At 42.0% G+C, this 25,202-nt stretch overlaps 2 protein-coding genes across 2 annotated transcripts; one reads left to right on the top strand and one right to left on the bottom strand.

The window, feature by feature from the left end:
• The first annotated feature begins 1,263 nt into the window (after positions 1-1,263).
• On the top strand, positions 1,264-6,518 carry LOC143134394 (caspase-6-like). Its single transcript, XM_076294769.1, has 8 exons — positions 1,264-1,374; positions 1,739-1,783; positions 2,190-2,232; positions 2,320-2,469; positions 2,642-2,718; positions 2,851-3,026; positions 3,131-3,281; positions 4,715-6,518. Exons 1-8 carry the CDS (start codon positions 1,347-1,349, stop codon positions 4,951-4,953), a joined length of 909 nt encoding a protein of 302 aa, XP_076150884.1. The 5' UTR covers positions 1,264-1,346; the 3' UTR covers positions 4,954-6,518.
• On the bottom strand, positions 5,927-25,103 carry LOC143134393 (calcium uniporter protein, mitochondrial-like). Its single transcript, XM_076294768.1, has 8 exons — positions 24,707-25,103; positions 11,307-11,376; positions 11,013-11,183; positions 7,982-8,086; positions 7,693-7,853; positions 7,270-7,473; positions 6,908-7,024; positions 5,927-6,816 (listed from the first exon to the last, which is right to left on the bottom strand). The coding sequence occupies exons 1-8, from the start codon at positions 24,815-24,817 to the stop codon at positions 6,739-6,741; spliced, it is 1,017 nt and encodes a 338-aa protein (XP_076150883.1). The 5' UTR covers positions 24,818-25,103; the 3' UTR covers positions 5,927-6,738.
• Between the last annotated feature and the right edge of the window lie 99 nt (positions 25,104-25,202).

Here is a 25,202-nt window from a genome sequence, read left to right as displayed (position 1 = left end):
CCGTTTACGGAGAGCCGGATCACTCCCTATTAACTCGATTGTACCTGCAATCTGTTGCAGTTCCGCTAGGGGCGATCAGCAAAATCAATGGGGGTCTATGGAACTAGACGGCTGAATTTGTCTCTTTAGTTGTCGTTGAGAAATCGAAGATTTGATTGTGGTTTCTGCAAGCTCAATATGGATTATAGGTCAAAAGTTGAATGAACGAGTAGTCACGTCCTTTTGATTTCTTACAGGTTGGGTCATTGTTGCCCACAACACACTAGCTTTCTGCTAATGAATGACGTCATTGACACATTTGAAAGGCTTTTTAGAACAAATAAGTGACTCAAAAAATATAACACTCAGCTGTTTGCATTTTCTCTGCCCCCTCTTTCGACTGCAACATTTAAATTTCTACACAAAAAATTATAACGTGAGAAAAGTGGATTTTGAGGGTACAGCTCCATAGACCTCCATTCATTCTGCACTTATTCGTGAGCGCCCTCACGTGGAACCAGAATGGGAACTGCAACCAGTTCAGAAACCGGAAGTTTCCCAAGAGTGGCGGTTCTCTTTCTTTTACTGTCTATGGGTTCTCCCCTTATTAGACATTCTCTGATTGCAGTCAGGTGTTGCTAGTCATTCCCAAATAAACCAAAACTTTTTTCCGGGGGTGAGGGGTAAAAAAGAGGTTTTGTCCAGAGATTCACTACTGTTAAATTGAACTATTGTTGTTATTTGCATGTCGCGGACAAAAGCATATCAGTATTGCTTCATTCAATATGATAATCAGCTCCACCAATGCCATTCTTCTTGCCCATCTGAAATGACTCCTATACATTTGCTGCCTCCATCCTTTAACGTATGATGGCCTTGAAGTCTTGAGTTAGTGAATTGGCTACTGTTGATATCCAAGTTCTGTGCGTGCATTCTCTATCTTGATTTGCGTTCTGTAGTGCGTAATTCTGCTGCATAAAGTTGAAAAACATACTGTGTTTATTGTACAACAAATAAATAGCCTACCGTCATGCAGTTCAACAATGAAGAGTTTGGAGAGTGAAGTCATGATAGGGTAACTTTTATGAAAAAATAGCATCGCACAAATCGCAACCTGTTCACCAGTGCTTGAAAAGGCTATTGCCTCAGCCACTGCAAATACAAATTCACATCCAGTAGGCCGCACTGTTTCCATAGGCATTTTCCCCTCGCATGTTGGCAGTACGAACACGGAAGTTGCTACGCGCAGTTGACTGGCGTCAAATATAGCCAACTGTCTATTTGGCATGTTGACACTTGTCCAATGACACTCGTACGTTCAGCGTTATTGCAGCATTTGTCGATCAGAAGGCAAGCAGGAAGTAAAGATGGCGAGTCCTGCGAAAGATAAATCAGGTAGGAGAATACCTGCCAAATGATCTGAATAGATTTGTTGTAATAGTTTATCAGTAGGGTAGGCTACGTTGCGCAGTATGAACGCATTTTCTTGTTGTCACCAGTACGATTAGCGGTGTTTCTGTAAGGCAAAAGCACAAACAGAAACCACTTGTTGCCTGGCTGCTGAATGTGCCACACTGGCTTCATTTAACGTTTAAACAATGGCAAAACTGCTCCTGATTCTACTTGCAGTCGATTTGTTGACTGAAAGCTGTAGGATACTTAGTCCTTACATGGATTTAACTGTCTTAATGTACATGGGCTCACGAGGTGTTGTTGATTTAATGTTTGCAATCATTTGAGTTTCTTGGTCATCTTTCAGGGATCGTTGAAAAGGACAGTACGTCCAGTGGACGTATCATTGCAGGTGAGTTTGTATCCGACTCATCTTTTCCAGTATTGTCTAAAAAGGATGCGAAAATCATTGACGCCCCGCATCAGTTGACTAAGAATGTAAAAGAGAACAGACAGATTCTATCACTTTTGAATCCCGTCCTTTTTAAAACCCCCTGCTGTCTTGCACTCTTGTCACCAGGCCATTGAAACCCTCCAGCATCAGGTGCTTCTGAACAATAGAGGCTTGACCTCTCTGAGTCCAAATGCTCCATCCTCTTTTAGGCAGTTCACCTAAAACTTGCTGTGTGGTTGGGGTTAGAGGGTGTAGATGAGCATTTTAATGGCTTTGTGATGAGAATAGACGTTTTGAAAGCAGGCCTGTTATGCACAACAATTCCACAATGATCTCTGTCAAATTGAAACCATTTGTGTCTCAGGTGTCACTCAGAATGTCACAGAAACAGATGCCTTTTATGGAGGGTAAGACCAGCCTCTCATGTAATTTACTGAAAATGATTGAAAACACCATTATACACACTTAATCAAAGCATTTTAACCTCTTGGCAGTTCTATCTCGTTGGACCCTGCCGAGGAGTACAAGATGGACCACAAAAAAAGAGGCCTCGTCCTCATCTTTAATCAGGAGCACTTCTTTTGGCGTCTTGGGATGCCTCCAAGGAACGGCACCAACATGGATCGATACAACTTGGTTAAAAGGTTTGTACGCATATTTGTATTGTATAACAGTAAGTCAAAAATAGTACTGTGTGCTATGTTGCATTTGATGTTTCACTGTAGACAATAAAGTGAGAATGCTGGGACCGCAGACAAAAAAGTAACCAAACAGAAAATGGGTGCACATGTACTAATTATTACAATCTTATCTTAGATTTGAGGTCATGAATTTTGAAGTGAGAGCATTTGATAATCTCAAACTGGAGGAGGTTTGGAACAAGATAGCTGAAGGCAAGTACTTTTAAAAAGAGAATAAATGCGGTGCAATGTCAGATAATACTGTAGGGCACACCTACTTTTACTGTAGGCAAGATACAGATCTAGTTTCACTTTAACTTTAACTGGAGACTTTGCCTTCCACAGCTGCTGAGGATGATCACACGGACTCTGACTGCTTTGTCTGTATTTTCCTGAGTCATGGGGAGAATGATCATGTCTTTGCTTACGATGGGAAGATCTGCATTCAGGATGTAACAGCGCTTTTCAAAGGAAAGAAATGCCCAAGCCTGGCTGGGAAGCCCAAGATATTTATCTTGCAGGTGACAAACTCAGGTCATGCCAGTAATAATTGTTATTAAAAAGCATTTTTATCAGATAAATCTGCATTTTTCAAATTTTCACCATACCTGTTGATCTTCTGCAGGCGTGCCGTGGGGACAAACACGATGACCCAGTGACCCCCATGGATGTGGTGGATCATGACACTAAGACTAATAAAGTGGAGGTTGACGCTGGGGTTGTTTACACTCTGCCCTCCGGGGCGGACTTCCTCATGTGTTACTCAGTGGCAGAGGGTGAGTACACTGACAAGTGAACCTATTGGATACCCATTACTGATGCATGAGCATATACTTTTTTAAAGGCGCAGTCAGGGATTTCGCAGGAAGTTGCATTTGTTTGTGTTTATGTTTATTACCAGACACTTTTGTGCCAAAAAAAACGTACATTATATTTTAACCAAAGAGCAAGGACCAAACAAAACACGCCAGAGAGGTAGCTCACCCCTACATTCAGTATTCCCAGAGAAATTCCACGCAGGGTTTCGTTTTTGTTTGGGGGCAGGCTGCACACACTTTGTTTCCTGTTTTTGGAGCCTGAGGGGTATTTCACAAAGGCAGAATTAGGACATCCAAGATAAATGATAAAACGAGGTTTGACATAGCGTTGTCTGGTCATCTTAGCTAAACTCATTGCACTAATGCCAATCCAAGATGAGTAGGAGCAACTATGTCAAGCCAGATGTAAGCAATTCAGGATGTGTGCGCGCATTCTCGTTTCTGCCCTAAAGAACTCACGGTTGGAATAAAAAAGACGCGGAAAATAGTGTCATTCATACAAACTAACAATGAAGTGAAGTTGTCCTTTTTGGAATGGGGAATCATGGCTATTTCTGTAAAACAGCAGGAGTAGGCGTGGTAGACCAACTGAATGCAAATTTACGTATGCACCCATGTGTGAGTACTTCCTTGTCTCGGCACGCAAGTGCTTGCCACAGTAAAGATGCACATAGTATGATATACCTTTTATATTATAGTTGAAAACAACTTCAAAAACTTGCCCCTCCACTTCCAATCAACTACAGTAGGCTATCAACAAAAGAAACAATAAAGGACTGCTTAGGCTATCACAATTAAAATAATAACCATATGATAGTAGGCAGACAATCTGTTTTGTTTTGCGAGCAAATACATTTAGCAAATAGTATATAAATGGAATAAAGCTCCTTAAAAATGATCACAGGGGTCTGATTTGAATGACAGCTAGCTGAACCAATAAGACAACATCATTACCATTAGAATTAACTTAGCTTGGCTGTTAGCCTGGTCGGGACCAGGCTAGGTGCAGAGAATAAATCCCCATGGTAACTTATGTGCCATCTCTTTTGTGAAACCAAGTCAAGGCTAAATTCATCCAGGAAAACCAAAAAATCCCAGGTTAATCCCTTATCTAGGTTTTGTGAAATACCCCTCTGGGCTGCCTATAGTGACCAGGTTTTTTGTACAGTGTACTCACAGAATGGGCAGCTAGCGGTCATGAGGAGATTATTGTTGTATGTGACCATAAAATGTCATGGGCTTGAAATTGCATAAAATCCCTAATCGCACCTACTCATTTTATTACACACCTGCTAATTTTGTTGCCAGATCTACAAGTGTTACTAAGCTAATGTTCTTTTCATTACTAGTTAATGTTTATTTCTTTGTCTGATTTTTCTTGTTCTGAAAAGGATATTACTCCCACCGTGAGACAGTAAATGGCTCGTGGTACATCCAGGACCTGTGTGAGATCCTGAAGGAGCATGGCCAGGCTCTCGAGTTCACTGAGCTTTTGACACTAGTCAACCGCAAGGTGTCCCGGCGCAGTGTTGGCCGATGTAATGATCCCTCTGCCATTGGAAAGAAGCAGGTGCCCTGTTTTGCCTCAATGCTCACCAAGAAGCTCTACTTCAGGCCTAAGAGTGATTAGTGTTTTCAGCCAGCTGTAACACACAGTGGGTTCATAATCCTTCCTCAGGTTTTTGTAAATGTTTCTGATCATGGCATCTATTCTCATGTCATGAGTATCAGCAGCAAATAATCAAACAAAATGGTGCATAATGTTGTGACTAACTAAAAAAAAAGACATGGATCTTTAGTAAGTTCAAAAGGCTGTGCTAGCCAAATTTTAAGATTTTTCTTTATATCCTTGTAAGAGAAAACAAATACTTCATGGGAAGTTTGCTGGATTTATGTAAATGAAAATATTGCTTTGTACCTCTACATTCCAGCATATACTGCTGAGTATAGAAGAACACAAGGCAACCAAGTTATGGTTGCAGCAGGGGCATATACCAAATGATTCACAACCTCATATATTTGGGGGACACAAAATGTTCAAAAGGGTAGTAACTATTAGCTCCTCAGACACAGAATAAATGGTGGTTAAAAACTTATAAAGACCATTGATCTGATACTAGTGCTATCTTGTTGGAAAGAAGACATCTTTAAGAGTCAGTGAACAACCTCAAGGCTTAAAAACAAACAGAAACCTGAATTACCACATTGTTTTGAAATGTTATGACCTTTAAATCATGCATTTGCTTCTGTACTGACGTAGACCTCCACTGTGTGCTTTCAAAAAGGGAATTAATGTTAGTTGTTGTCACTTCAACTTTGATGTGTTAAACCCTTTGACCATATGAATTTTCACCAGAGTGTCTTGTTCTTCCAACACTAACAAACTGCTTAAGTATGGAAAGTAGCTCAGGGATGGGGCGGCTTGGGCTGTGGGAGCATGCTGCCTTTCTGAGATTCTGCCACCACAGGGCCTGACAACAGCCAGACACCAACTCACTTTTGTGAGTCATCTATGTTAGCGTGTCATTCACTGCTGTCGTGAGTGTGTCATCTGCTATCAATTAAGTAATTCACTAGAACAAATATTTACAGTAGTATCCAAGTTAAAGTACTGGGTTAAAGCTTTTATATATGTAGCAAAATGATACAGCGACTACAAAGGATTATACAATGAGATGTAATGAATTCTGTTTGTGCTGCTGTCAACACGAACATACACCGATGATGTGCCTTTCATGTATCAACCACTCAGGACCATGTCAAGGCTAGATTTCTTATTGTCCTATTATTTTTAAAGCAAATTCCTATAGCCTTTTAGAGCAATTATTAAGACCACCAGTACTGGTTGTGGTACCATTAGGCTTGGCTATAATGTGTAATAGATAAATAACTGGTCAGAAGCATTCTGTTCGTGAAGCGCAGTTCTTAAAATTAACTATTCATCAGAACCACACACTCATTCCTCAAGTTAAGTGTATCTGTACTTGAAAGCTATGTTTACAGCAGCTGTATAATTTCTACATGGTATGGTTTCTTATGGTGGTGGGGGTTTGCACTATCAATGAGTTTTGAAGACTCCCTTGTATTTTGTTTCCTGTTTTTAAGTGCAGTTGGGTAATGTACTACTTTGTGTAATTTTAGATTGACTCTGATTTTATGAATTTGAGGTGCAATAAAAATAGAATTTACTACTAATGTTTGCTTTAAATTCTGTTCTACACATACACACATCATTTCAGCCTATTTTTGGTATTGATAGCTGTAATAAACAACATGTTTCTTCATGACTTATTTCCAGTTCTTGAAAATGTATTTGGTAATTGTATATGGCTATTTTTCAAATGCTTTAAAATTATATGAAAGAAAAGGCACCATTATGGAAATAAAAAAGCGTTCAATCCACCATCAATCATCTTCAGTTGTGGGGTTGGATCTGGTCGAGAGGCAGCTGAAGTTGATTTGGGTTCCTCAAACGGCGCAAATCCTCCTCTACCTTAGGGATGACATGTGCACACAAATGAGCATTCTCCTCAAATGAAGAATCGGTGAATAAAAATAGGATAAAGAGTTGACAGTGTCTCTACCTCTGCCAAATCACCCTTCAGCTGATTGTATTTGTCCACATTAAATTTAGCTTTCTTGGCACCCTTGTGAAAATACTGCAGGAACTGTCTGTCTTTTGCATCCGGATACACATAGTCCTGTGGAACAATGCAATAGTGTTATGTGGCTGTCAAAATACTCATTTGAATGCATGTTGAGTTATGGTTAATACAAATAAATGAATGCTGTGCCTTTTGACTGAAGTAAAGAAGTAAAGCAAAATATGTGATCAACATTTTCAATTTAATTTATTCTCTAAACATTAAACTACTATGAGCGTATGTTTTCTGTCTATAAACGGCTGCATCAACACTATTTGTGTGGTGTCTGAACAGGCCAGTACCTGCTTGGTGAGGACGTAATATGCAAACACCCCAATGCTGGTGGTGTAGGTGATGAAATAGGTGACGGGCTCCATGACGTCCCAGGAGTAAACCCACCAGGTGAGCCAGGCCAGAGCACCGCCCTGCACTGACAGCAAAGCCATGCCCATCCACACCGCCCGTGAGGAGCTTAGCTCTGCATTCCGCACTAACTGGGCTTTAACCTGGAACACACCCACACACACAGGAGTAAGGCATGAAAACAAACAAGTCTTTGAAACCACACTTCTCTGATACAGCACAATAATCATATTTCGATTTTTTTTTTTTTTTCATAATCGTTGGAAGTCATAATTGATGATTAATCAATTAATTGTATTAATTGCACAGCCCTACTCTGCACAGAAAGAGTCATGCCATACACTGGTATTGGCTAGAAGCACCTTCTCTAGTGGGCTCAATTCCTGTTTGATGCCGTCCAGTTTCTCAAGCAGTTCCCTCTCCTTCAGGATGTGGTGGTCGGGCTGGTGGAGGGCAGTGTGCAACAGGTGCACCACATGCTTCACGTCCTTCATCCCCAAGGCATGCTCATGACTGGACAGCTCTTCACGTGGGTCAGTTTCAGTATGAGACATGAGGGAGATCACTTTCAGTACCACATACTTATCAGTTACTTATTACTGTTGGCACAACTTGTGTATTTAAAATGTCTACTTCAGGAGGCCACTGTACCTTTGTATGAAGACTGCACATTGTAGACAGCATCATTGATGACCAGCTTGAAGTCTTTACTGAGGAGTGTGTCAATAGAGGTGGTACATGCTACCTTCTCCCCTTCTGTAGGTACAACAGTGAGCAGAGTTATACTCTTGTCTTATCTACTCTAAGTACAACAGTAACCAGAGTTGTACTCTATCGCTCCCAGCAGTCTTTCTATCTCACTACATGTCATGGGCATAACTTAAAATTGCCTGATCAGTATGGATAACCAGACAAGAACAGGATATCCCCAATTATTTGCCAGTCAATATTCAGAATTACAAACAGACTTTACCATCTGCTAAACCTATTTAGATAAACATATATACCAGGGTAGAATATAATGGTTGTATTAGGCCTATGTACAAAAACATCCCTCTGAAGCCTGCATTATGCTGTAACTGAGTGTACCGCCCTGGCATTAATCCTGGCAGAGCTGAGGCGCGTGCAAGGGGAACTCAAATTCAAGCTGAAGGAGGCTAAGGAGGACTACAGAAGGAAGGTGGAACAGAAGTTGCAGGAAAACAACTTGAAGGAGACTGCATGAAGGTTATCACTGGCCTGAAGAAGAACAGCAGCTCTGTGGAGGGGGACCTGGACAGGGCGAACCAGTTGAACCACTTCTACAACAGGTTTGACTGCCCTGCTCCAGCTCCAATGGCGGTGGTCTGTCCACCATCCCCCAGCCAACACCATCCAACCCCTCAGATTGGGAGACAAGCTCTTGCAGATGGGTGTGGACGCTCACCTGGTAACCTGGATTACAGATTACCTGACCGAGCGACCACAGTTCGTCAGACTGAAGAACTGTCTCTGACACTGTGATCAGCAGCACCGGAGCGCCACAGGGAACTGTGCTCTCTCCAGTCCTGTTTACCCTGTACACATCTGACTTCTGCTACAACACCGAGTCATGCCACATGCAGAAGTTTTCTGATGATACTGCAATTGTGGGGTGTATCAGGAACGGGCAGGAGGAGGAGTACAGGAGCCTGGTGGAGGACTTTGTGCAATGGTGCAAACTCAATCATCTCCAACTCAACACTTCAAAGACCAAGGAGATGGTGGTGGATTTCCGCAGGTCTAAGCCCACTCTGCTACCAGTCCACATTGATGGGGTCAATGTGGAGGTGGTAAGCACCTACAAGTATCTGGGTCTCCACCTGGACAATAAACTGGACTGGTCAGCCAACACTGATGCACTCTACAAGAAAGGGCAGAGCAGGCTGTACTTCCTGAGGAGGCTGCGATCCTTCAATGTGTGCAGCAAGCTCCTCAGGATGTTCTACCAGTCTGTTGTTGCCAGCGTCCTCTTCTATGCAGTAGTATGCTGGGGAGGAAGCACAAGGAAGAAGGATGCGGGGCGACTTGACATGCTGGTAAGGAAAGCTGGCTCTGTAGTGGGAGCTGAACTGGAGTGCATCACTTCACTATCGGACAAAAGGACCCTGAACAAATTGATCAACATTTTGGACAGTGAGTCACCCACTCCACAGCACTATTGTTAAGCAGAAGAGCCTGATCAGCTGGAGACTTCGCTCACTGCCTTGCACAACAGACAGACTGAGAAAGTAATTTGTCCCCAGGGCCATTGATGTGTTCAATGCTTCACTTAAGGGAAGAGGAGAGATAGACTTCTCTGCATAGTCTGTCTGCGTCTTCACCCCCTCCATGTTTGGATACTGTCTGTCCACTAGCCACTTTTACCACTGTCTTTCTGCCTCACTGTTTGCGTTCTATATTAGCACATTAGCACATATGCATAAGCCCTGCCTCCATGCCACAGCCGAACTGTGGCCACACTTATACATTTTCTTAAAATAGTTAAATATATAGACTTTATTTCTGCATTGTTGCACTGTTGGACTTACTCATTTGCACCATCACCATGACACTCATTCACACAGAGCACCTTACCTTACCTTACTATGCACAGAGAATCACAGGCTCAGTCCCTGCCTCAGTCATTGCAAGCGCCTCTGATTGATTAATCACCACTATGTGGATACTGTTTTTAGAATTGATTTAGATTAAGTGTTAGTTAGTATAATTTGTATTTTAGTATATTTAGTCTATTCTTTATCTTCTACTGTCCTTATTGCTTAGTTGTGTTTTTATATTATATACTTTAATTACTTTTTCTGCTGTTAAAGAATGTGTATGTGTTGTCTGTATGCTGCTGAGACCTTGAATTTCCCCTGGGGATCAATAAAGTATCTATCTATCTATCTATCTATCTATCTATCTATCTATCTATTACTCTGTATGCTCATGTGAATTGTCTTTGTGGGACTTTCCTGCTCATCTACAGTCTGTTCCTAGACACACACACACAAACACACACAAACACACACCTGAGCACAGGGCAGGATGTGAAGGAGTCACATGTTTGCTGAGAGAGGGGGGGCTGGAGAATAAAAGGGTCTCTCAAAGAGCAAAGTTCTAGGGTGTGACTGCAAGTTGTTCAGGAGAAAGAATGACAGTTTTTTAGGTCTGAGGATATGTTGCTTCTCTCTCTTTCTGTGTGTGTGTGTGTGTGTGTGTGTGTGTGTGTGTGTGTAAGGCCTCTGAATCTATAGTCAATCAATTTCTTCTTGTTTTCTTCTCACACTCTGCCTGAGAATATGTGCTGTCCAACTGGGAACTCTTTAGCTATGGAAGATCTCATCTCTTCATCTAATGTTCTTCTCCATTTTGATACACTCAAATGGCAAGCATTGAGTTTGATACATGCAAAGGCCAATCAATCATTCTGATATACATACTGATGCTGATCCCTGTAATAAACGTTGAAGCTTTTGAGAACATACAACTGAGTGTTGGTGTGTCTCACTGCTTCCCAGGCCTGCCTCGGCACCTCTCCAAGATAATAGCTCGAGGATATTTCAGAATACAAGAGCGTATTCATTTTCACAGCTTGACTGTGCACTACAGTCTACTTGATAAATCAAATATTTTTTGTCCTGTGCAATCTAATGCAGTGTTGCTGCTTGTGTGAACATACCTGTTGTAAGCACAGCGGCTGCCGTGATCCCAGGATCCTCACTCTGCAGGTCCTGGATGAAGTCACTGACGGTCATGAGCATGGGCCTGAGGTAGAAGAGACACATCTCTCTCCTGGAGGGCAGCGGCACGGCCATCGCAGGGCGCCCATGTTTGAACTGCACGGCCACATCTACAGAGCAGTCCACAAGAAGGGTGACCACCAGGGAACATCAATACGGGACTTGAACATTCATTGTATTTAGCTGATATCTGCATATGGATGGTGTGTGATGGGTGCGACTGACTACTGTACCATGGGAGGGCGCCACAGTGCTGCAGAAGAGAACTTGGTGACATCTCCACAGAGGTACTCTGGGCTGGGCCTAAAACGAAAGCAGATTTGAATTAGTGCATTTCAGCAAGCTAAGTCATACACACCATGTTTGTGGAGTCATGGCTCTGCTCTTCCAATATACTTTAAAACCATAAAATGAAAAATATAATAAGCAAATTAAAAACAGGACAGTTTGTGTTTTATCATCATTCCGTTTAAAGGAATGTAACGTTCCCCATATTGTTGAAAGAGGAGTTTCAAGTTGCAAGTTTTTCCAAACTACCATGCAGCTATTGACTTGGGTGTGGTGTGGGTATACAGTATTTGCATACTCTGACTAGTTTTTGTGTAAACACAAAGGGCCTTCAGAGAGCACACAGCTCTATTAGCCTACACTGGCACAGGCAGACCGGAGCTAGAACAGGCTGTTGCTGCCCCCCCCCCCCCACCTGCTGACATCGTCAAGTTAGCCGATTTGAGAGAAGACATGGAGTAAAAATGTTGTTATCTTCCAACTCTTTTCATTCTGTCGAGAATTGCAAGGCACTTCATTTACTGAAATGTTTCTGTATGTACTGTACAGCTACATTGCTCATGTATTGATTAATCAGAGAAAAACATTCTACTGCACCAAAGACTGCATCTTTGTTTTTTGTTTCCGTTTTAAGACCATTGTATGCAAAAGAAATGTCTGAGAGAAGTGCATGGAATTCAAAGCACACACACAGCATGCAGTCACAAACTGGAGCTAAACTCATAATAGCAACACATTCTACACTGGCTATAACAAGATGCCACTTGTGTACAAATTAATTGGCAAAATGAATAATTTATATCTACTCTGACAAACGGTCAGAATATTTCTGCTCAACAAGGTTTACATCCTATTGATGAAGTAATAAGACTCTTTAATGCATCATTAGTGACTATTCAATTAAAACAAAGCCTAAATGACTCCTACAGGGGTAGAATTGGTTCTCAAGCTTGACAGACATTAAATAATGCAGGCACTAAATAATGCAATGCCATTTGTCTGAAGGAAGGGCAATTTGTCTTTTTGTCTTAGGGAGATAATCTTTCTTGGCCCTTGTCTACCATGAATTCCAAGTAGATTCCAGTGGGTCGATAAAGGCCACACTCTGTGGATGAGGCTGCTGTCCTCGCCTCTGTCACAGTGACATAGTGGAACTTGGCGGCAAACACCCTCAGAGCCTTCGTCCTCTGCCTGAGAGGTCGTCTGATCAATATCATGTTAAACAATCATGTGCAGTGATCTTATGATGGCATGGAGGGAGGGCACTAGGATCTGGGTACCCCCTTCACCAATCAGACCCTACGGCTGTGAAAGGTTTTTAGCCCACGAGGCCTTTCACCTCTGGCTGGAAAAAAATAGCAGATTAGCCATTTTCGTAAAAAGCTCTTATAGATGCTCTTATACTTTGTTGTACAAGAGATCTTGCATAAATAGTCAAATACACTATGAGTATGTCTATTCTTTCCTATTATCTAAAGTGAAGACGCATGTAGCCAAAACTCTCAGTGCTGCACTTAGTGAGACACTGAGGTTTATTTATGCACAGCTAGTTGATTAAAGCGGCAGAGCGCTCACTCAGGTGATTAGTTTGCAGAGGTGGGAGATTGGAGAATGGCAAACGAGATACTGCCTCAGTGCATTCTCATTAGATTGTGCGCCATGCTTGGGCCTCTTAGTGTGTGCAGTGCGACAACACCACTTGGAATGTGTGCGTGTTCAGTGGCACACAGCATCAAGATGCTAATGAGAAAGGTGCATGCTCTGTGAAAGAGTCAGAGCAGGAGATGTGCCATTACTGCGCTGCCAGGCTATTTGTCCCGCGACCAAAGACCATGTCATCATTTCATAACTCACTGGAGAGCACAAGCAGGAAAGAAATGCTATAGGCATAGACAAGCTGTGTAGATTTCAACATTTCACCTGTTGGTAACGTCTTAATAATAAGATGAATCCTATGACCAACAAACCAAAGTGAAGTTTCTTGCTAATAAAGACTAGTCCTATGCTCCCACCCATGAGGAGCTATGAACAGAAAGAGCTAGTGTGAAACATTTGAATAGTGTTCATAACTCATAGTTGTGAATTGAGGTACAGGAAAACATATGGGTGTTCAAATGAACATGGAACTGGTCCATAGTTGGAACTGGTACACGCTCATCTCATTCAAAACAGAAGTTGAAACACTGTGGATTGAATTTGAATAATCTGGTGACTCAGCTTATGCTGGTTTGACAAAATTGTCATTCACTGTTGAGGAAATGCTGTGAGAAAACAGGCCATCATCATTTCAGTATCGTGCATCCAGGTCCCATGCGCCACGTGAGAGCAGTTTGCCTCGGATATACAGGCGTGTTGTCAGGCTGCTGGGCTCCCATGTGCTGGGCTGACAGTGAGTGACCGTGGAGGTGAGGAGAGCCATCAAGCGGATGGCCAGGCTCATTTACTCGCGTGGCCCCCCCGTGGCTCACAGGCTGTTATGGGTGCTGTCACTGCTGATATACTGCCGCCGCAGCAGCGCCGCTCGTGCCCCGTCCAGCCCCGTCCAGCCCGACCCCACTCTCCCCACCGCAGGCTCTTCATTACGACTCACTGCCACCGCGTCAGCAGCAACGGGGTCCAGGCCGAGTCTGACAGGAGGATATATGATCTCTCCCCACTGATACGGCCCAGGAGGCTAAGAGAGGGATATAAACCTGTGTGATAAGCCCGCTTCCCCCATGTTGTCCCTTCCCACTGCACGAGTCCACGGACCCCATTGGATGAAATATGGAGATGCCATGTTGAAACCAAATTACAGAGACGGTCATGGTAACCGCGCCTCCACTCTCCTGTGAAAAAGCAATTTGCATGCAGGCGTCTGACTCCGCTCCCCCTCGCTCTGCTGTTATTTTAGAGGGAACAAAGTGAGACTGCGTGTGACCTGATTTAAACACCTTGGCGTTGTAAGGTGAGCCTTGTCTAGAGGGATTTGCAGGATATGGGTGTTCCAGTGGAAGAGCAGGTCTGAGTACAACAATATCGGTCCAGCCCATGGATATACCTCAGGAAGGTTTGGTCAAAACAAAAGAAGTGCCTAATTTGTTTTGATTGTGTTAACACAAACATGGAATGTCAGCACTTGAAGTTTGAATCAGGCAAGTGGTTTGTCGAGTAAAAGAAGTGGAGGTAATACATGACAGAAAATCCCTCACAGGCCTTCAAGGCTACATCTTCAAGCCTGTATTCCGCAGACACATAGCGTCTTGGTCTGACAGTGTTAGTCATTGAATACTGATGCCGCGGGACTGCAAGTCACAGACAGCTTATCTGCTTCCTGTTGTGGTGACTGGGCTGACTTATGCTCTCTCACCACCCTGCATGCCGTTATTTCTGTCTCCATGTTTTACTGGAGCATGTAGCCAAATTACAAAAAAATAAGTAAGTCTAGGTTTATGCTTCAATGCTGTAATTTATCAGATACTATAATGATAGTTGTCTGAAGTCTCCAGAATGAGGAAAACTGCATTAATGCTGACTAGGGGTGAACGATTTTGGAAAAAAATCTAATTGCGATTTTTCTCACCAATATTGCGATTGCGATGCGATATGCGATTATTTTTAAGCTCTTTATCTTCTGTCTTATTCAACAAAGACAAGCAATATATTACTCTATAGCAGCGTTTCTCAAACTGTGGGTCGAGACCCACTACTGGGTCGCGGAGACATGCCAGGTGGGGCGCGAACTGATGTGAAAAACAGGAGTTTTTTTATTTATTTTTTTATCTGTAGCCTGGGCCCAGGTAGCACCCGATGCGCAATGGACGCACTGTGTTATTCACAGGAAAGCGCTCGTGTCAATGCAGCTTAGTTAGTCCCGACCTACATGAGATTTTGAACGTTGTTGTGAGAGTGGTGAATTTCATCAAAACCCGGCCCTTAAAAGCGCGTCTATTCTCTGCACTTTGCGAAGAGATGGTAGCTGACCAAAAGGCTGTACTGTTTCACAGCAAGGCAAGGTGGCTTTCCCGAGGTAAAGTGCCGTGTGTGTTTGAGCTCCGAGTCGCCTCTTCTTGGAGGAAGAGCGCATGTTTGAATCTGCAAGCACGTTCACTAATGAACATTTCTTGACGAAGCTGGCCTATCTTACCGATATATTAAGGGTGTCACGATTTCGATTTTATTTCGATATCGATCGAAATTACATCTCAATCTCGAACTTCGAACTTAAAAGTAGAATCGACGATGCAGCCACACCCCCAATGTCATGTCCATGTATGCCAAGACGCACAAACACACATGCACGTGCTGAACTGCAGCGTCAACACTCCTCTAATTTTAGGCTGCAGCCAGTTAAAATATACACCAACCTACCGAAATCAAAGCCCCTCTTGCTACTTTGAAATCACCGGTGTGGAAGTATTCGTTCATTCACGTCAATTAAAACTAACTTAGCCTACTCAACTTAGCAAGTGAAAAGATGGTCTAATTACAGTCCAAAGTTACTTTAAGGCTTAAAATGCACATTTACATATTCCATTAACACTAACCTTGGGTCTCTTCGGAATGTGCTGAAACAATCAAATTAACATTCTGTGTTGTTTCATTTCAATATGTTCACGTCTCTGTTTTAGCCTAATGTTAATTCTGTTTACATTACAACCTCGCGGTTGGAACGGTTTTAAAGCGGTTTCAAAATAAAAGCCCCCCGAAAAAGAAAAGGAAAAGACCAAAAAGAGTAAATAACATATAAGGAATGCATTAATAGTAATATTTGAAAAAGATCGAAAATCGAATCGAATCGTGACTTTAAAATCGAAAATGACATCGAATCGAGGATTTGGAGAATCGTGACACCCCTACGATATATTTGATATATCTTAGCGATACATTTGAGTTAAATGTCCAGTTACAAGGCAAAGACAAGCACCTACCTCACATAGCAAATAAGATTACTGCATTCACCAAAAAAACTTGAGTATGGGACAGGCGCCTCGATTGCAACAGTATTATGTCAGTTAGGTCTACATGCAGTGGCACTGACACGGCTTCTCCTTGTCCTGTGCTCTCCGCGTGCGCACACACACACACACACAGAACCGCTCCTCTCCTCTGTTGGCTACTTGCACGTGAATCGGAACAAACTACTGTAGATTGTTGCAGCCAGGGGCGTAGCCAGGATTATTTTATAGGGGGGGCCAGCCTGGTCCAGACTTTTTATTGGGGTGGCACTTGGGAATCAAAACTACTATTTGAAAACTACTCAAAAAGTTTTGAAGATTAGGATAGCCTATTTTAATAATGGCAATAAATTGTGCAAAGCCAACACTGATACACAATTTGTTTGTTGGCCACTCCAACATATTTTCCATAAATAGGTCAATGCCAATAAAAAATATTATGATAATGCACCTTACTTAATCAGTTTTATTCAAATGATGTTAACTCAAAGAACAATAATAAATATTACAAATATTGTATGTATATATTTGATCTCGTTACTGATGGCCAAACTATATCTCTTTCTGATATCCACTCCAAGTACTTGGCTGTAAGTAACATGGCTCTGAATTAAGAAATTAACCCTTAGAACCCTAGACTGTTTTAAGGGCTTTTTCACTACCTTAGAAACATTTATCCTGGTCAATGTAAGTGCCATACACACATGCTATATATTGTTTTTTAACAGAGTCTAGGCTACCCAGATCTGCCACTATTTCATGTATTAATACTTGCATTGATTTCATTTTGATTTTTAAATAATAAAAATACAAAACGTGTATTATACAAATTCTTATATTTTGACATGTATCTCACCACTGCAAGCTGGCACATGTGTGCATAGGACAGACTGTTCTGAATCTGGCAATATCATTGCCATGGTGGAGGGATTCTCTGGGGCTGAGCAAATGTGAAAAATATGTGGTGTGTGCCTTATGGAAATAAATGCTTTTTTTTTTTTATTTAGCCCTATGGCTACTCTATTTTTGGCCATTCTCACTACCTTTAGTTATAAGCAGTTATCCTGGTCATTGTAAGTGCCATTGACACAGTAATGAAAAATGCCCTTTCTGCGCTCCATATCTGTGACACCAACTGATCTGACCTGACTGAACCCGAGTTTGCATGTTCTGTACACTCATGATGATTCTAAAACAACTTTTTACTGCATTGTCATGAACAAAGTGAAGGCAAAAAGGTGTTTCTTTGTCGAATAAATTGGGATGCAATGTGAGTCTCAAATTGGATGCCATGCAGGAATTTGCTAGGATCTCAAAACCGGATTATGAACATGCTTTGCCATAGAGAAACACATGATAGCGTTGGATTATGAACATACTTTACCACCACAACACACAATCAAATGATAGCTCTGTGTCTCCTCTTTCACCTGACATGCCTGCCATATCTATCCGATCACGGGTTCGTGAGTAGGGCCTAATTCAAACGAGAGTAGGCTAATGGGTGTGCAGCGTTGGTTTTTGTACATGATTTTATTTTGCAGTCACGTCGTTGTCTGTTTTTATAGCCCAGAAGGAACGATATACTTGGTACCAATAGATAGCCCTGTGTCTCCTCTTTTTTCTGATATGCTTGCCATATCTATGGGATCACTGTTCGCGAGTAATTTAAACTAGAGTAATGGGTGCGCAGGTGAACTGTAAATATGAATCAATTTTATTTAATTACATGATATTTATTTTTATTTTCATACTTGTTCGCACAGACAAGTGTTTAGTCTTGTTGGAAAGCCCCACTTCTGCTCTGTCACGCAATTAAGGTTTCATCTCGCTGCGATGAACAGTTCCGGAGCAATGTAACAAAGAATTCAGGCAAAGCAGCCTGCCTCTGCCTGACCAGCTATGGCAAGAACCACACGCAGTCAGCAAATTATGTAGCCTATTTATAAAGTAGCCTAGGCTAGGCCCTATTAGCCTATATGGAGCCATCTGGAGATATGTGCCTAATATGCTTGTATTTTACCCAAATTTTATCGAAATATTCTTGTAACAGCGTTCCCGCGGGCATCCGATTATTTTTGATCAGCCCCACACATCAATGTCAGAGCCTAGGCTACCTAACAAGGACAGCCCAACGCAGCTCACTTGGCTATGATTCGTGACACATTCTAACATCTTATTAGCATTAATGTTCCAACTCATAAACTCACCTGTTACTGAGGTTAAGTAGTAGGCTAGCCTAGTCTACTGTCAAGTGTTTTTAACAGATGACTTGAATTGTCCCGCTGCTGCTGCTGCTGCACTAGGCCTACTCACGATGTGATCAGAACCGTAGGCTACACTTCGTAGATAGAATGCAGTAATTGGTTCAGTCCCTGCTTTGCAAAGTGTTGTCGAAAACGGCAGCAATTCTTTTTTTTTTTTTTTTCACTGAACGGAGCTGGGGAGGCCAGCAGGGTGGCCAAGCTTTGACCAGTGGTGGCCGTGGCCCCCCCTGGCCACCACGTAGCTCCGCCCCTGGTTGCAGCACAAATAAATGCGGCCAAATGACCGGTCCGCTCAGTGTTAACTAAAGGTTAGCATCATCAACACCGCAGCGCAATACGCATGCATGCAAATTAACTAGTTTGTTTATATCACAACAAAGCCAATTGCGGAGACAAAACTCTTTAAACAGGCAAAGTTAGCAGCAGTTAGCAGCATATGTAGCCTAGAACCTTAGCAGGTAAGCTAATGTTGGAACAGCTGGGTTTTTGGTGATTGTGTCAACTACTTGCGGATAACATTATGCATCAATTCATTACCTGTGAGATGAAATGTTTGCGCAGCCAACCCCCTTGGATATCGCAAATGCCCCCACTGTCACTGTACTCCAGTAAACAAAGTCCCCAGTGCACAGGTGAATGGCTGCTGTGCAGCCTAAACACTCCTGGAGTTTTAATCATCAGCTGGACAAGTGAACGAAGTTACCAGCCAGAGTAGCAGCACAGGGGAATTATGAACTAGAACCAGGGACATGGCAGGTTCGAGCAAAAGGTAATGAAGAGGTTTAGTTTTAACCAAAGTAGCTCTACTGATCAGATCTTTCTTGACACTGTTAGCTGGTCCTCTTGTTTACGTTTTTTTGCTTCTTCAGTGGTCGTGTGAAGAATCGTGGCGTGTCGGCAAGCGCAAGTATAAATGCGTTTTAGCGTTTCATCATATCGCGATATTATCGCAAATGCAATAAATCGTTCAGCCCTAATGCTGACTGCTGCCAGAGCCCGTCTACGGAGAGCCTCCCCACTCTCTATTAATCCCATACAAACCGAATTTGGCTGCAGTTCACCAGAGTTCACCTAGATGGCGAAAATACAAAAGTCCAAAATACATGGGGTCCTATGGAGCTACATGGCTACATTTATTGTTTTCACCTATTTAACAACTGAAACCCTCAGATTTTATTTTATTTTTCGCAAAATGGATATGGATTATCAATCAAAAGTGAAATAATCCGGGAGTCATGTCCTTTCGTTTTCTTACAGGTTGGGTCGTTGTTGCCCATAACACGCTAGCATTGATGCTATGCTATGCTATGATCATGCTAATGAATGACATCATTGACACGTTTGAAAGGCTTTTTAGAACAATTAAGTGACTTTAAAAAATATAATACTCAACCAAGTGTATTGTCTTTGTCTCCCCTTTCGAATACAATATTCAAATTACTTGAAAACAAATTATATCCCGAGAAAAGTGGATTTTGAGGGGTACAGCTCCATAGACCTCCATTCATTCTGGACTCGCCCGCGAGCGCCCCTAGATGCAGTACCACACCGGAAGAGTTCCGAGAGTTCTCCCCTTATTAGACATTCTCTGCTGCTGCCTGATGCACAAATCCAATATAGCAAATGAATTAATTTATGAATGAAATCTATTCATCTCAGAAGAGCCATCAGCGCACCATTGATCATGTTGCTTACAGCCAGTCAATATGCTGTATTCTTTTCAACTCATTAACAGTCTGCAGGCATCACCATGCTGGTCACAGCTGACTGACACGTGCAGGTTTGTGGAGAGTAACAGTGGACAGTAAAGGCCGTCAGTGGCATGTCAAGGCAGCATCTGGGTTCAGTGTGGAACTTCTGACTAGGGATGCACGATATCAGCGGCAGATGGTCCGATAACAGAATTCTGGCCGATAATTTGCGCCGATATTTTTTAAAGTCCTAATTTAGGCGTACGTCTGGCTACACTGAGCTAGCCTACTTGAGCTTGGTTGGCTATACTTTTTCCTCAATATAATGTCAGTGGTGTGAATGTATTTCACCACTCTAACAAAATCTGTGGATGCGTTCATTTGGGAATCTGTGCATCTCAAAATCCTCTCGTGAATGATCCGCCATTTAACCTTAAAAGAGCCGTCTTGTGCTGGTGTGTTTGCACTTTACCACGCTGGTCGGGGAAACAAATAAACAAACTCGTTAGTGGGACGAGTACATAATAGGCCTAGTTCTAAGTTGTGTTTTAGTATTATATTTGCATTACTTTAGCTTGGGTTTTGTATTATTACCTAGAAATATGCTAACCATTCGTGCTTCAGTTCCAGACAGGTCATCATAATAAGTTATTAAAACCTTCGGGGCTAACGCCTTTAATTTATTCTGCAGCAGGTTGTGCGCAACAGAGTAGACGGACATAAGATACAGTCTGAGGAGTTGCAGCTTTATTCAGTTAGCCGCAGTTGAAACTAAACCTACGTTTCCCTCACAAACTCTGATTTGGTCGCTATACTGTAGCTTATTCCCAGCTGAGCCGTTTATGAGCGTTTAGTCCTAAATGAAAACGATTCAAACTCTCTAGCCACTCACTCGCAATTGACTGACTTCAGGTTCACTTAAAGGAGCCACACATACTGTAGGGCTAGGCTACTGTTATGTTGTTGACTGCCGTACTATTGAGGACTATTATGAGTTCTGTCCATTTGGTGGTAGGTAAAATTACTGCAATAAAATTATGCTTATTAAATGCTTTCCCCAAATCACTTTTCACAAATATTTTTCAAGAGTAATATTATCGGTTATCTTATCGGTATCGGCCACAACAAACCAATAAATATCGTTTATCGTTATCAGCCCTAAAATTCCATATCGGTGCATCTCTACTTCTGACATAAAAGAGAGGTTTAGCCTGCATTGGATATTAAACCATATTATGCAGCTGTGCAGTAGTACATGTGTAGCTGTCTTGACAGAACAAAACCAATCATTACACCCTGGTTTCATGTTGCAATTAAACATTACTGTCACACTTCTTGAAACATAAATATGTCACTGCTCTCGTGGGACCATTAAAAGGACCAGGGACAAATGGTGCACCTGTTAAAGGGCAGACCCCAGTGATATGCTCCTAATGAGGAATAATGCGCTCCCTGCCATGCCATTCCTCCTCCAGCTGTCAGGCTTGGACAGACAGCTATGACTCACTCCTCTGCCTCCATAACAATATGACAGAAGTGGATAAGGCCCGGTGCTTATTTTTACCCACCACCCTGAAGCCTTGACACTAAAGTGCATTTCAGATTTCCCTCTCCCTTCATGCCCATGCATGACTCGCATAACAAAACCTCTTGTGACTGATCTTGCTCTTAGGCACAATGTGGCCATTTTTTAACCAGGGTGGAAAATCTCTCTGCTGAACCTTGCAAATGTAATGTAAACAGAATAGAGAATACTTGACTATTCCTACAATTTCTTGTACCATTATCACATCAGTAAATGCTTTTAGGCTATGATATCAATATAATGAGATGGAAAATGTCACATGATTCTGATAGGAAAGCAGTAGATGATTGGTACTATGCTTTTATTACTACAAGTGGCACACTGTGATTTCACTGACATTCAAATATGCATCTGCAAATAACCCACCATACTGTAAAACCTTCTGTGTCGTCTTATTTAACTGGAACCTAAGCCCAAACTGTGTTTCCTTAAACTTTGCAAATAGTATTACAAAAAATGCTAAACATCTTCCCAGTGAAACCGATATGGCAAATGAAAAGGTCTCTCCAGTTGAAAAAAGACCTTGTTGTTTCTGCAGCACATGAAAGCACATTTTACTGTGTCCACATTTAATAGGACACCTGACCAAGATGGACAGATGCTCTCCATGCAGTCACAGATGCCTGAACAACAGTGAGGGCTCCAAAAGTAAAACGAAACAGGTCTGGTGGTGACTGATAAATATAAAATGACTAAAACACACAACACCTTAAATGGCCTTTACTTATTTTAAAACTAAATTACATTAAATCTGCAAAGAGCATTATTATTATTATTATTATTATTATTATTGTTGTTATTATAAAGAGTTTTATGATTTCACGGTCATTCATCATAAAACTGCAACCAAATTCGCTTATCTGATGCTTTAGATAGAATGTAACTGGGGTGCAGTACAAATAGTGCAATCACTGGATCGGTATCACTGGATCAGAGTCTATGGGCTATGGGCTTAACTCTAAGGATTTGCTGAAAGGACATGCATTAATACAACCAAACAAAGTTGTAGAGGACAAGGTGGTATGAACCAGGCAATGGTTCAAGCAACGATTTATACACAGGGTGAGGTGACCCACGTGCATTATCCTGTCCACCACAGGTGAAATATGACCTCATCAAGACCCTAGCCTTTTATTGTCTGGGGGAAGGGAAGGGATACTCTTTCTCACTGCAGGGATATCACAACCAGTGCAGCTAGACTCAAGGAACATTTCTATTCTTCTTTATGCATCCATGGGATTATGTATACAGTGTAATGCATGTAATTGCATTTACAGTATATACTGTAGTAGCACTCACGACAAACCTGAAATCTACCAGCACTCATGAGTGCAGTGTAATAAAGTAGCTGCTGACTCAGGGCCAGTCTGGCCTAGCCATTGGCCCATGGGGCAGTCTTTAATTTACCCTTGGGGATCAATACAGCATCTATCTATCTATCTATCTATCTATCTATCTATCTATCTATCTATCTATCTATCTAAACACACATCAGCTGAGCATGTACAGTGCAACCCTGTGGATCAAAACTACACTCTGGTCCAACATTGGTGATGTTATCCCTGTCTGTCATTTCAGCTAGACTACTACCCTCCAGGAAACTATAAAAAGGCAGGATGTGAGGACCAGATGGCTGACGGGTGGCCATAACTGATAACCGGTTATTCACCAAGCATCTCAAGACCATAAGGCCCATTTAATTACTGTGTAATCCAGCAGTAGGCTATCCATGTCAATCAGAAAATTAACTGGGTGGCATATCTATGAAGAATACTCAACCATGGGTGCAGATAAGGCACTAAGCCTACTCTGCACTAGTATTTTGATGTAGTTGCTCTCCCCATCACTGTTAGTTATTCTGTTTTCCATTAAGTGACCAACATTCTAACAGCTTATCTATTTTCCAATTTAGCTGCTCTACTGAGTCCCTAGGCCTAATACATTAAGAATGAAACCCAAGTGATTGAATCAACATGATGATGTTCTATGCAAAATACTGCTGCATAGTCACGTTTTAGCCATCAGAACAAGTTTAGCAAAATCACGTGTCTTGCCTACGGGGCGTTTTGAGAATCTTGAGAATGAGAATGAATGTTTACAATCTTCTAATATTCTATTCTTCAATAGGCCTAATGTGCTCCTATCGTCAACAACTAATCGCGTTTGCACGACGCTCTGAACTACCAGTTACAGCAGCCTCTACCAGGCGCATTCCTAAGCGTTGCAATGTAGCTTTACGTTCAAAACTGTAGCTTTTTGTCTAGGTCAACGACATAATTTAAAAGAAAATCTTTTTTCATTTTTTGTTGTCGCTTCCTGAATGTTTTCTGTGTAATCAGAAAATGTAGTAGCCTAGGTCACAAACTTTGCCCGACTGGATAAGACTGACTTGAAGTGAAGAACAAGACAAAACACGATGCACGTGCAGCCAACTCATAAGTAGAAAGACTGCTTTTCTGTGGGGTCGACGTAAAAGTAATAGGCTAGCCGACTGTAGGCCTACAGAAACTAATCAGGATCCGATGTGCCTAAAGACACAAATTCCACCATTTTATGGGTGGAGGGTGTAGGCTACACTGCACGAGAGGAAATAACTTCGGTTAACTTCGCGATCTGTTTATTCACTGTGCGCAAAATGTATCATGTCATCAAAGGATCAGCAGACAAGACTCTGACTTCGCGACATCGTCAACAAGTTAACAAAACAAAATAAAATAATTTGGGTCCCATTGGCTTAACAGCCCCCCTAATAATATTACAGTTGGAAATAAGCTATTGTAGCGAAGCAATAGCCCGCTGTAGGCTAGTAGGCTACAGCTGTATAACATACACGAATGATATGTCACCCAAAGGTTACTTACTTACCTTGTGAGTCAGCTGCACTGATATAGTGGTTGTTTTCAACAGTGAGCGGAATGGTAACGCGTGCCGGATAACTCCAGCCTGTAGTTTGGCGACCAGTCCCAAAGATGCCATCTCTGCAATTAGTTCCTTTACTGTACCATAATGGTCCGTGCACGGTTCGACTTAGGCAGCTGTTCAAACATAGCCTTGTATAAATGGCTATTTCAAACAACGCCTTATGATCAATATTGTCGATAGCCTATCCCTCTGCCTCAAACGCTGTCGAAACAGAGAGGATGTTGCTCTCGTGACGATTCCACTATTCTATTTTAAATGCACCGAGGTGAAGTTAGTTTGATATTTGATATTCGGATATTCGACAGATATTTAAAAAAAAAATGTATGCGGCCAGTTTCACCCCATGTTTGCAGACAATGTACAAACAGATGACCTGTCTACTTGCTCCCAGCCGACCTTAGGGACCGTCTAAAAAGTACCTTCTGAATTACCTTCATAG

The sequence above is a fragment of the Alosa pseudoharengus genome, unplaced genomic scaffold, assembly GCF_046254945.1.
Source record: "Alosa pseudoharengus isolate Yale_2024_CS ecotype anadromous, Long Island Sound unplaced genomic scaffold, YU_APseudo_1.1 YU_APseudo_1.1_scf_2, whole genome shotgun sequence".
Lineage (NCBI taxonomy): Eukaryota > Metazoa > Chordata > Actinopteri > Clupeiformes > Clupeidae > Alosa > Alosa pseudoharengus.
Note: the sequence above shows the minus strand (reverse complement) of the source record. Positions and strands in the feature narration are given on the sequence as shown.